A 13,722-nucleotide genomic window follows, 5' to 3' on the forward strand; every position below is an offset into this window, starting at 1 on the left:
ACCCAGAAAAGCCAAGGTGTCATCTGGGTCGTAGGTGACCGTAGCGATCCACCTACAAATATCAAGGAAATTCTTTATTAGTAACTGAAAACCAACCCTCTCCATCTCTTCCTCCTCTCCCTCCCTCCCCTCCTTCCATCTCCACCTCCCCTCTCCTCTCCATCCCCCTCCCTCTCCATCCCCCTCCCTCTCCATCCCCCTCCCTCTCCATCCCCCTCCCTCTCCATCCCCCTCCCTCTCCATCCCCCTCCCTCTCCATCCCCCTCCCTCTCCATCCCCCTCCCTCTCCATCCCCCTCCCTCTCCATCCCCCTCCCTCTCCATCCCCCTCCCTCTCCATCCCCCTCCCTCTCCATCCCCCTCCCTCTCCATCCCCCTCCCCCTCCCTCTCCCTCCCCCTCCCTCTCCATCCCCCTCCCTCTCCATCCCCCTCCCTCTCCATCCCCCTCCCTCTCCTTCCCCCTCCCTCTCCTTCCCCCTCCCCCTAACTCCCCCTCCCTCTCCATCCCCCTCTCCATCCCCCTCCCTCCCTCTCCATCCCCCTCCCTCCCTCTCCATCCATCCCCCTCCCTCCCTCTCCATCCCCCTCCCTTCCCTCTCCCTCCCTCCAGTCCAGTGATCCCCACATAGCAGCCTTTAGCGACCTTCTCGGGGTCAGTCCTGACGGTGTTACCCGTTGGCTGTGCCACCGCCGCTTCGTCATGGTGGCAGAGACGGTGGTGAAGCCGGTCACCAGCAAGCGGGCGACGAACGCCAGAGACGCCCTCGCCAAGCAGATCTACGCCCACCTGTTCGACTGCGTCATTCAGAAGATCAACGCAGCGCTGCGGGTCCCGGGGAAGCAGCACTCCTTCATAGGTGTCCTGGATATCTACGGGTAATGTGTGAATACGTGACGTCGCAACGGAGACGCTTTTATTCACCAAGATATTTTAATATCACGATCGTTTTAAAACCTTCTCCGAAAATACATTGGTGTCGGTTATATTAACTGTAGGATAGTTGTACTATATATTAACTGTAGGATAGTTGTACTGTATATTAACTGTAGGATAGTTGTACTGCATATTAACTGTAGGATAGTTGTACTGCATAGTGTACTGTATATTAACTGTAGGATAGTTGTACTGCATAGTGTACTGTATATTAACTGTAGGATAGTTGTACTGTATATTAACTGTAGGATAGTTGTACTGAATAGTGTACTGTATATTAACTGTAGGATAGTTGTACTATATATTAACTGTAGGATAGTTGTACTGTATATTAACTGTAGGATAGTTGTACTGTATATTAACTGTAGGATAGTTGTACTGCATATTAACTGTAGGATAGTTGTACTGCATATTAACTGTAGGATAGTTGTATTGTATATTAACTGTAGGATAGTTGTACTGAATATTAACTGTAGGATAGTTGTACTGCATAGTGTACTGTATATTAACTAGGATAGTTGTACTGCATAGTGTACTGTATATTAACTGTAGGATAGTTGTACTGTATATTAACCGTAAGATAGTTGTACTGTATAGTGTACTATATATTACAACTGTAGGATAGTTGTACTGCATAGTGTATTCATCATCATATATGTTATTTTCACTCCATTTTGGCTCCTCTTTTCCAGCTTTGAAACATTCGACATCAACAGTTTTGAACAGTTTTGCATCAACTACGCTAACGAGAAACTGCAACAACAGTTCAACTTGGTATGTATTCTCTAGTGACACAGACTCCAGTAGCTACAGCCACTCGAGATGGTACTGGGTTCAGGGATTACGAAGTCCATCCTGCCCTGCCTATCTAAGGTCTTCGAAAGCCAAGTCAACAAACAGGTCACTGACCATCTCGAATCCCACCGTACCTTCTCCGCTGCGCAATCTGGTTTCCGAGCCGGTCACAGGTGCACCTCAGCCACACTCAAGGTACTCAACGATATCATAACCGCCATCGATAAAAGACAGTACTGTGCAGCCTTCTTCATCGACCTTGCCAAGGCTTTCGACTCTGTCAATCACCATATTCTTATCGGCAGACTCAGTAGCCTCGGTTTTTCGGATTACTGCCTTGCCTGTTTCACCAATTACTTTGCAGACAGAGTTCAGTGTGTCAAATCGGAGGGCTTGCTGTCCGGTCCTCTGGCAGTCTCTATGGGGGTTCCCCAGGGTTCAATTCTCGGGCCGACTCTTTTCTCTGTATATATCAATGATGTTGCTCTTGCTGCGGGCGATTCCCTGATCCACCTCTACGCAGACGACACCATTCTATATACTTCCGGCCCGTCCTTGGACACTGTGCTATCTAACCTCCAAACGAGCTTCAATGCCATACAACACTCCTTCCGTGGCCTCCAACTGCTCTTAAACGCTAGTAAAACCAAATGCATGCTTTTCAACCGATCGCTGCCTGCACCCGCATGCCCGACTAGCATCACCACCCTGGATGGTTCCAACCTTGAATATGTGGACATCTATAAGTACCTAGGTGTCTGGCTAGACTGTAAACTCTCCTTCCAGACTCATATCAAACATCTCCAATCTAAAATCAAATCTAGAGTCGGCTTTCTATTCCGCAACAAAGCCTCCATCACTCACGCCGCCAAAGTTACCCTAGTAAAACTGACTATCCTACCGATCCTCGACTTCGGTGATGTCATCTACAAAATTGCTTCCAACACTCTACTCAGCAAACTGGATGCAGTTTATCACAGTGCCATCTGTTTTGTCACTAAAGCACCTTATACCACCCACCACTGCGACTTGTATGCTCTAGTCGGCTGGCCCTCGCTACATATTCGTCGCCAGACCCACTGGCTCCAGGTCATCTACAAGTCCATGCTAGGTAAAGCTCCGCCTTATCTCAGTTCACTGGTCACGATGGCAACACCCATCCGTAGCAGGCGCTCCAGCAGGTGTATCTCACTGATCATCCCTAAAGCCAACACCTCATTTGGCCGCCTTTCGTTCCAGTACTCTGCTGCCTGTGACTGGAACGAATTGCAAAAATCCCTGAAGTTGGAGACTTTTATCTCCCTCACCAACTTCAAACATCTGCTATCTGAGCAGCTAACCGATCGCTGCAGCTGTATAAGTCTATTGGTAAATAGCCCACCCATTTTCACCTAATCCCCATACTGTTTTTATTTATTTACTTTTCTGCTCTTTTGCACACCAATATCTCTACCTGTACATGACCATCTGATCATTTATCACTCCAGTGTTAATCTGCTAAATTGTAATTATTCGCCTACCTCCTAATGCCTTTTGCACACAATGTATATAGACTCCCCTTTTTTTGTACTGTGTTATTGACTTGTTAATTGTTTACTCCATGTGTAACTCTGTTGTCTGTGCACACAGCTATGCTTTATCTTGGCCAGGTCGCAGTTGTAAATGAGAACTTGTTCTCAACTAGCCTACCTGGTTAAATAAAGGTGAAATAAAATAAAATAAATATATAGTTTCTGCTGTTTCCTGTATCAGCATGTGTTCAAGCTGGAGCAGGAGGAGTACATGAAGGAGGATATTCCCTGGACTCTGATAGACTTCTATGACAACCAGCCGGTCATTGACCTGATTGAAGCTAAGATGGGCATCCTGGACCTTCTAGATGAAGAATGTCTGGTGAGACTAATTTATGTATTTAACAAGGATGTGTATAGTTTTTTTTGTATGACAGGACAGTGTGAAATATGAAAGGGCTAATTAACTTGGGGCTCTATGCGTTGTCTATGCGTTGTAAGGAACGACGTGGAAGGTGTGTTCCTCGACGCGCTTAGTGGAGTAGGAAAAACTGACCTTCCATGGAGTGGCATTATTTTCCCACAGAACGAATAGAGACCCGAGTTGACCCGATTATCCCTTTTATACCATGGCTATAATTTAACACATTTACCTCTAGAAATGTGTTAATTTGCAGGTAGAAATGTGTTCAACAGCCACTGAAGTAGCTAGCTTGTTTACTAGATAGCTACAGTAGTTGCCGTGGTAACCAAACAGACTTGCTAGCTCAGCTAACCAAACCATCGGTCCGAGCTTACCGTTATAGAAATCTAATTCAACAAAAAATGTTTTCAGTTTGACTTTTACTTTCAAAAGAAGCTCAAACATGTGAGAATGAAGAATGAACTAAAGCCATTTAGTTCTACCTTGTAAATATCAAATTTGATTTGTCACATACACGTGTTAAGCAGATGTTATTGTGGGTGTAGCGAAATGCTTGTGTTTCTAGCTCCAACAGTGCAGTAATACCTAACAAGTAATATCAAACAATGCACACAATCTAAAGTAAAGGAATGGAATTAAGAATATATAAATATTTGGATGAGCAATGTCAGAGCGGCATAGGCTAAGATACAGAATACAGTATAGAAACATTATTAAAGTGACTAGTGATACATTTATTAAAGTGGTCAGTGATTTCAAGTTCATGTATATTGGGCAGCAGCCTCTAATGTGCTAGTGATGGCTATTTAACAATCTGATGGCCTTGAGATAGAAGCTGTTTTTCAGTCTCTCAGTCCCAGCTATGATGCACCTGTACTGACCTCGCCTTCTGGATGATAGCGGGGTGAACAGGCAGTGGCTCAGGGTGGTTGTTGTCCTTGATGATCTTTTTGGCCTTCCTGTGACATCGGGTGGTGTAGGTGTCCTGGAGTGCAGGTAGTTTGCCCCCGGTGATGTGTTGTGCACCACCCTCTGGAGAGCCCTGCGGTTGCGGGCGGTGTAGTTGCCATACCAGGCGGTGATACAGCCCAACAGGATCCTCTCGATTTGTAAAAGTTTGGCCACCTGGGGGCAGCCCGTCAGGAAGTCCAGGACCCAGTTGCACAGGGCGGAGTTCAGACCCAGGGTCTCCAGCTTAATGATGAGCTTGGAGGGTACTATGGTGTTGAAGGCTGAGCTATTGTCAACGAACAGTATTCTTATGTAGGTATTCCTCTTGTCCAGATGGGATAGGGCAGTGCGATGTTGATTGCATCGTCTGTGGATCTATTGGGGTGTGTCTAGGGTGGCCAGCAAGGTGGAGGTGATATGATCCTTGACTAGTCTTTCAAAGCACTTCATGATGACAGAAGTGAGTGCTATGGGGCGGTAGTCATTTAGTTCTTCGGTACAGGAACAGTGGTGGCCATCTTGAAGCATGTGGGGACAGCAGACTGGGATAGGGCGAGAGGGAATATGTCCGTAAACACGCCAGCCAGCTGGTCTGCTAATGCTCTGAGGACGTGGCTAGAGATGCCGTCTGGGCCAGCAGCCTTGCGAGGGTTAACATGTTTAAATGTCTTACTCACATCGGCCACAGTCCTTGGGAGCGGGCCGCGTCGGTGGCACTGTGTTATCCTCAAAGCGGGTGAAGAAGGCATTTAACTTGTCCGGAAGCAAGACGTCGATGTCCTCGACGTGGCTGGTTTTCCCTTTGTAGTCCGTGATTGTCTATAGACCTTGCCACATACGTCTAGTGTCTGAGCCATTGAATTGCGACTCCACTTTGTCTCTGTACTGACATTTTGTCTGTTTGATTGCCTTGCGGAGGGAATAACTACACTGTATTCAACCATATTCCCAGTCACCATGCCGTGATTAAATGCGCTGGTTCGCGCTTTCAGTTTTGAAATTATGCATGCTCTAGAATGCCCTTCAAGCCAATCAGAAACAAGTATTCAACAATGCCATGGTATAATTAAGCAATAAAGAGTGAGGGGCCAATATACCACAGCTAAGGGATGTTCTTATGCACAACGTAATGTGGAGTGCCGGGATACAGCCCTTAGCTGTGGTTTATTGGCCGTGAACCACAAACCGCTGAGGTGCCTTATTGCTATTTGCTTATTCGCTCTCTCTCTGGCGCTCGCTCTCTCTGGCGCTCGCTCTCTCTGGCGCTCGCTCTCTCTGGCGCTCGCTCTCCAGTTCCCCCAGGGTACAGATCAGAACTGGCTTCAGAAGCTGTATAACTACCTGGCTGACAACCCTCTGTTTGAGAAGCCCAGGATGTCTAACGAAGCCTTCATCATCCAACACTTTGCTGACAAGGTACGGTCACACTCCATGTCACTTTTATATTACAGTGGAACTTCGCAGGGTTGGACTGAATTCCATTTCAACTCCGTCATTTCAGGAAGCAATTGGAATGTCAGTTTACTTCCTGAAGTGACTACATTTCAATGGAATTCACCTCTGTTTATTTTACATCCAATTTATTATGTTTTTATAATATATATATAATTTTTTTTAAATTTTTTTTCATTCATTTGTAAAGGAAAATATATATTTTTTTTGTTCACCAATTACATACCTCAAATCTGTGGCTTTGCTTTGAAAATCTGTGTTGTGCCAATACAGGTAGAATATCAGTGCTGGGGCTTTCTAGAGAAGAACAGAGACACACTGTATGAAGAGCTGATAGACACCATGAGAACCAGTAAGGTATGGACTGACCTCTCCTTCTCAGTGTGTTTCTTAACATGCTTATTACATTTTTATTTGTATTTATTTAACCTTTATTTTGATAGGGAAGACTTATTTAGACCTAAGTCTCTTTTCCAAATGGGTCCTGTATAATACAATATAAAATGCACATTAAACACACACACAAAACCTATACACACACACACACACACACACACACACACACACACACACACACACACACACACACACTGCTCAAAAAAATAAAGGGAACACTTAAACAACACAATGTAACTCCAAGTCAATCACACTTATGTGAAATCAAACTGTCCACTTAGGAAGCAACACTGATTGACAATAAATGTCACATGCTGTTGTGCCAATGGAATAGACAACAGGTGGAAATTATAGGCAATTAGCAAGACACCCCCAATAAAGGAGTTCTCCCAATTAAAAAGATGAGAGACCTGTAATTTTCATCATAGGTACACTTCAACCATGACAGACAAAATGAGAAAAAAAATCCAGAAAATCACATAGGTTTTTTAAATGAATTTATTTGCAAATTAGGGTGGAAAATAAGTATTTGGTCACCTACAAACAAGCAAGATTTCTTGCTCTCACAGACCTTTAACTTCTTCTTTAAGAGGCTCCTCTGTCCACTCGTTAACTGTATTAATGGCACCTGTTTGAACTTGTTATCAGTATAAAAGACACCTGTCCACAACCTCAAAAAAATCACACTCCAAACTCACTATGGCCAAGACCAAAGAGCTGTCAAAGGACACCAGAAACAAAATTGTAGACCTGCAACCAGGCTGGGAAGACTGAATCTGCAATAGGTAAGCAGCTTGGTTTGAAGAAATCAACTGTGGGAGCAATTATTAGGAAATGGAAGGCATACAAGACCACTGATAATCTCCCTCGATCTGGGGCTCCACGCAAGATCTCACCCTGTGGGGTCAAAATGATCACAAGAACGGTGAGCAAAAATCCCAGAACCACATGGGGGGACCTAGTGAATGACCTGCAGAGAGCTGGGACCAAAGTAATTAAAGGCAGGCCAACCGAGTGGCAGTAGTATTTAAAGGCAGGCCAACCGAGTGGCAGTAGTATTTAAAGGCAGGCCAACAGAGTGGCACTAGTATTTAAAGGCAGGCCAACCGAGTGGCACTAGTATTTAAAGGCAGGCCAACCGAGTGGCACTAGTATTTAAAGGCAGGCCAACCGAGTGGCACTAGTATTTAAAGGCAGGCCAACCGAGTGGCACTAGTATTTAAAGGCAGGCCAACCGAGTGGCACTAGTATTAAGAGCTGAAACGTTTCACAGCTGCGACTCAGCATGGCACCAGATATAATTGGAGGCTTTTCAGGCCTTTTAGGGGTGTGGGCTCAGCTCCATAAAACCCTGTTTCATTAGTTCTGATTTACTCTTTTTTTTAAATCTAATTTCAAATCAAATCAAATGTATTTATATAGCCCTTCGTACATCAGCTGATATCTCAAAGTGCTGTACAGAAACCCAGCCTAAAACCCCAAACAGCAAGCAATGCAGGTGTAGAAGCACGGTGGCTAGGAAAAACTCCCTAGAAAGGACAGAACCTAGGAAGAAGCCTAGAGAGGAACCAGGCTATGTGGGGTGGCTAGTCCTCTTCTGGTGTCATGTGCACTACGACAGCAGCAGCCGTCCTCATTGGCTGAAATCCTTCACCGTAGTACAGGGTCTTAGCTCCAGGAACCAAGATGTGCCCATTTCATGTCTATTTCATGTTTACTTAAAATAAAGTTGCACACTCTACATGCTAGTCTTATTACATGTTTTAAACATATCTTGTTTGAACCCAGTGTAACCGATGTGAAATGGCTAGCTAGTTAGCGGTGGTGCACGCTAATAGTTTTTCAATCGGTGACGTCACTCGCTCTGAGACCTTGGAAGTAGTTGTTCCCCCTTTGCTCTGCAAGGGCCGAGACTTTTGTGGAGCGATGGGGTAACGATGCTTCGTGGGGGGCTGTTGTTGATTGTGTGCAGAGGGTCCCCGGTTCGAGCCCAGGTAGGGGCGAGGGGAAGGAAGGGAAGCAAAACGGTTACACATACTGGACTGTTATGTATGACTCATTCTATTCCCTGACACTATCAGTTTCCTCTCCTGGCCAACTTCTTCCTGGAGGAGGAGCCAGGCGGAATGGGCAGTAAAGGCATTAAAGTGAGGCCTGCCCGACCGGGGGTGAAGCCAACCAATAAGAATCTCAGGACCACCGTGGGTGAGAAGGTAGGTGACCAATCATGTTTACATCGCTTAGAGAAGAAAACCATAAACACAAATAGAATTACTATACTTATCATTTAAACAACATAATGTACATTTTTTTTAATTATTTATTTTTTAAATTGATAAATGAGTCATTCAGCCGACCACCTTTTTTGCGATTTGTATGTGTAATAGAGCTTGGACCGTGTGAGACAAGTCTCTGTCTGTATCCTCTCTATGTATGTGACACTGTTTTTCCTTCCAGTTCCGCAGTTCTCTGTACCTGCTGATGGAGACGCTGAACGCCACCACTCCTCACTACGTACGCTGCGTCAAGCCCAACGAGGAAAAGATGCCATTCGAGTAAGTAGGCCCGAGCACGGTACCTACTTGATACTCTACGTCAGTCAGGGTTGAGGTCATAAAAACCGCAAACGATCTTCTGCTACTGTAGTCTGTTGTCACTGTGCCCTGTCCCATGAGAGATCAATCTCTTACGAGCTCTGGACTGTATTTGTAGTTTAATATTGCGTTATGTTTAAAACGGGGCTTGAAATCTGTGGCAAGACTCCAGTACTTCGGTCTCTTCAAAGGGTTCATTCTGAAGTCTTTGTGTGTTGGGGGTGTTTCTCAATACGTCATCTAGATATCCCGGAGTGTGTTTAGGATATCATGATGACGTATTGAGAAACACCCGAGAGTGTGTCATTATGTCTCGTCAGGTATGACTCTAAGCGGGTGGTCCAGCAGCTGAGGGCGTGTGGAGTCCTGGAGACCATTCACATCAGCGCTCAGAGCTACCCCTCCAGGTGATCCTAAACCAGCATCCACCCCTCCATACTTCCAACAGTAACACAGCAGTGAAATCTATGGGCCAGTTTCCTCGTGTACAGATTAATCAGTCCTGGACTAAAAATGATGGCCCTTTTAAAAAATAAAATAATTTTTTTTTGAGAGTCTTTGTTGAAAGTGCTTTTTAGTCCAGGACTTTTATGTGTCCCGGGAAACCGTCCTTACAAGCTTAACCTTTTGTATTAACTGAACTGTGTTCTGATTGGTCAGGTGGACGTACATAGAGTTCTACAGCCGGTACAGTATACTGATGAGCCAACAGGAGCTGGTTCTCACCGACAAGAAGCAGACTTGTAGGACGGTGCTGCAGAGGCTGATTCAGGTGAGGGTTGAACGTATACAGGAGAAACGAGTCAACCTTCCCCCGTCCCCCTGCTTGCTTTTTATAGCACTCTTCTGATCTGTGTTCTTAACTTTTAGAATATTAGTTGAGTCTCCCGTTGACATCGATGAAAAGGCAAGAGTTGTGCATGTGCTTTAAAACACAACGCTGAACTGTCTCCTTGGTGATCTGGTCGATCTGTTCTTTTATATAAAGGTCCTTTTTGCAATCGTGTCTGACGTCATCCGCTTTCCCCTCCCAGGACTCCAACCAGTACAAGTTTGGCCGGACCAAGATCTTCTTCCGAGCGGGTCAGGTGGCGTACTTGGAGAAGTTGCGATTGGACCGTCTCCGAGGGGCCTGCGTGACCATCCAGAAGCATGTGAGGGGGTGGAGCCACAGGAGGACGTTCCTCCGTATGAGGGAGGCGGCCATCATCCTGCAGCAGTACGTCCGCGGACAGAGACGGATACGGTGAGTGTCTTCACAACCACTACAACAGACAGTAGACGGATACGGTGAGTGTCTTCACAACCACTACAACAGGCAGTAGACGGATACGGTGAGTGTCTTCACAACCACTACAACAGACAGTAGACGGATACGGTGAGTGTCTTCACAACCACTACAACAGGCAGTAGACGGATACGCTGAGTGTCTTCACAACCACTACAACAGACAGTAGACTGATATGCTGAGTGTCTTCACAACCACTACAACAGGCAGTAGACTGATATGCTGAGTGTCTTCACAACCACTACAACAGGCAGTAGACTGATATGCTGAGTGCCTTCACAACCACTACAACAGGCAGTAGACTGATATGGTGAGTGTCTTCACAACCACTACAACAGACAGTAGACGGATACGGTGAGTGTCTTCACAACCACTACAACAGACAGTAGACTGATATGGTGAGTGTCTTCACAACCACTACAACAGACAGTAGACTGATACGCTGAGTGTCTTCACAACCACTACAACAGACAGTAGACTGATATGGTGAGTGTCTTCACAACCACTACAACAGACAGTAGACGGATACGGTGAGTGTCTTCACAACCACTACAACAGACAGTAGACTGATACGCTGAGTGTCTTCACAACCACTACAACAGACAGTAGACTGATACGCTGAGTGTCTTCACAACCACTACAACAGACAGTAGACGGATACGGTGAGTGTCTTCACAACCACTACAACAGGCAGTAGACTGATATGGTGAGTGTCTTCACAACCACTACAACAGACAGTAGACGGATACGCTGAGTGTCTTCACAACCACTACAACAGGCAGTAGACTGATATGGTGAGTGTCTTCACAACCACTACAACAGGCAGTAGACGGATACGGTGAGTGTCTTCACAACCACTACAACAGGCAGTAGACTGATATGGTGAGTGTCTTCACAACCACTACAACAGACAGTAGACGGATATGGTGAGTGTCTTCACAACCACTACAACAGGCAGTAGACTGATATGGTGAGTGTCTTCACAACCACTACAACAGACAGTAGACGGATATGTTGAGTGTCTTCACAACCACTACAACAGACAGTAGACGGATACGCTGAGTGTCTTCACAACCACTACAACAGACAGTAGACGGATACGCTGAGTGTCTTCACAACCACTACAACAGACAGTAGACGGATACGGTGAGTGTCTTCACAACCACTACAACAGACAGTAGACGGATACGGTGAGTGTCTTCACAACCACTACAACAGGCAGTAGACTGATATGGTGAGTGTCTTCACAACCACTACAACAGGCAGTAGACGGATACGGTGAGTGTCTTCACAACCACTACAACAGGCAGTAGACTGATATGGTGAGTGTCTTCACAACCACTACAACAGACAGTAGACTGATACGCTGAGTGTCTTCACAACCACTACAACAGACAGTAGACGGATACGGTGAGTGTCTTCACAACCACTACAACAGGCAGTAGACTGATATGGTGAGTGTCTTCACAACCACTACAACAGACAGTAGACGGATACGCTGAGTGTCTTCACAACCACTACAACAGGCAGTAGACTGATATGGTGAGTGTCTTCACAACCACTACAACAGGCAGTAGACGGATACGGTGAGTGTCTTCACAACCACTACAACAGGCAGTAGACTGATATGGTGAGTGTCTTCACAACCACTACAACAGACAGTAGACTGATATGGTGAGTGTCTTCACAACCACTACAACAGGCAGTAGACTGATATGGTGAGTGTCTTCACAACCACTACAACAGACAGTAGACGGATATGGTGAGTGTCTTCACAACCACTACAACAGACAGTAGACTGATACGCTGAGTGTCTTCACAACCACTACAACAGACAGTAGACGGATATGGTGAGTGTCTTCACAACCACTACAACAGGCAGTAGACTGATACGCTGAGTGTCTTCACAACCACTACAACAGGCAGTAGACGGATACGGTGAGTGTCTTCACAACCACTACAACAGGCAGTAGACTGATATGGTGAGTGTCTTCACAACCACTACAACAGACAGTAGACGGATATGGTGAGTGTCTTCACAACCACTACAACAGGCAGTAGACTGATATGGTGAGTGTCTTCACAACCACTACAACAGGCAGTAGACTGATATGGTGAGTGTCTTCACAACCACTACAACAGACAGTAGACGGATATGGTGAGTGTCTTCACAACCACTACAACAGACAGTAGACGGATATGGTGAGTGTCTTCACAACCACTACAACAGACAGTAGACGGATACGGTGAGTGTCTTCACAACCACTACAACAGACAGTAGACTGATATGGTGAGTGTCTTCACAACCACTACAACAGACAGTAGACGGATATGGTGAGTGTCTTCACAACCACTACAACAGGCAGCAGACGGATACGGTGAGTGTCTTCACAACCACTACAACAGACAGTAGACTGATATGGATGAGTGTCTTCACAACCACTACAACAGGCAGTAGACAGAGACGGATACGGTGAGTGTCTTCACAACCACTACAACAGACAGTAGACGGATATGGTGAGTGTCTTCACAACCACTACAACAGACAGTAGACTGATACGGTGAGTGTCTTCACAACCACTACAACAGGCAGTAGACGGATACGGTGAGTGTCTTCACAACCACTACAACAGACAGTAGACTGATACGGTGAGTGTCTTCACAACCACTACAACAGGCAGTAGACTGATACGGTGAGTGTCTTCACAACCACTACAACAGGCAGTAGACAGAGACGGATACGGTGAGTGTCACATTTACATAAGTATTCAGACCCTTTACTCAGTACTTTGTTGAAGCACCTTTGGCAGTGATTACAGCCTTGTGTCTTCTTGGGTTTGATGCTACAAGCTTGGCACACCTGTATTTGGGGAGTTTCTCTCATTTATTCTCTGCAGATCCTCTCAAGATCTGTCAGGTTGGATGGGGGGACGTCGATGCACAGCTATTTTCAGGTCTCTCCAGAGATGTTCGATCTGGTTGAAGTCCTGACTCTGGCTGGGCCATTCAAGGACATTCCGAGACTGAAGCCACTCCTGCGTTGTCTTGGCTGTGTGCTTAGGGTCGTTGTCCTGTTGGAAGATGAACCTTTGCCCCAGTCTAAGGTCCCGAGCGCTCTGGAGCAGGTTTTCATCAAGGATCTCTCTGTACTTTGCTCTGTTCATCTTTCCCTCGATCCTGACTCGTCTCCTAGTCTCTGCCACTGAATAACATTCCCACAGCATGATGCTGCCACCACCATGCTTCACCGTAGGGATGGTGCCAGGTTTCCTCCAGATGTGACGCTTGGCATTCAGGCCAAAGATTTCAATCTTGGTTTCATCAGACCAGATAATCTTGTTTCTCATCTGAGAGTCTTTAGGTGCCCGTTGGCAAAC

At 45.9% G+C, this 13,722-nt stretch overlaps 1 protein-coding gene across 3 annotated transcripts in view; it reads left to right on the top strand.

Moving 5' to 3' along the window:
* myo5c (myosin VC) overlaps nucleotides 1–13,722 on the top strand; it is a 69,961-nt gene that overhangs the window by 35,130 nt on the left and 21,109 nt on the right. For all 3 annotated transcript variants that reach the window (XM_064929149.1, XM_064929150.1, XM_064929151.1), the window contains exons 10-19: nucleotides 611–876; nucleotides 1,627–1,708; nucleotides 3,482–3,622; nucleotides 5,909–6,031; nucleotides 6,341–6,424; nucleotides 8,545–8,676; nucleotides 8,921–9,018; nucleotides 9,378–9,464; nucleotides 9,718–9,829; nucleotides 10,092–10,303. In XM_064929149.1, coding sequence (XP_064785221.1) covers nucleotides 611–876; nucleotides 1,627–1,708; nucleotides 3,482–3,622; nucleotides 5,909–6,031; nucleotides 6,341–6,424; nucleotides 8,545–8,676; nucleotides 8,921–9,018; nucleotides 9,378–9,464; nucleotides 9,718–9,829; nucleotides 10,092–10,303 — 1,337 coding nt within the window. The remainder of the gene's footprint in view (nucleotides 1–610; nucleotides 877–1,626; nucleotides 1,709–3,481; nucleotides 3,623–5,908; nucleotides 6,032–6,340; nucleotides 6,425–8,544; nucleotides 8,677–8,920; nucleotides 9,019–9,377; nucleotides 9,465–9,717; nucleotides 9,830–10,091; nucleotides 10,304–13,722) is intronic.

Source organism: Oncorhynchus masou, chromosome 22, assembly GCF_036934945.1.
Source record: "Oncorhynchus masou masou isolate Uvic2021 chromosome 22, UVic_Omas_1.1, whole genome shotgun sequence".
In the NCBI taxonomy this organism is placed as follows: domain Eukaryota; kingdom Metazoa; phylum Chordata; class Actinopteri; order Salmoniformes; family Salmonidae; genus Oncorhynchus; species Oncorhynchus masou.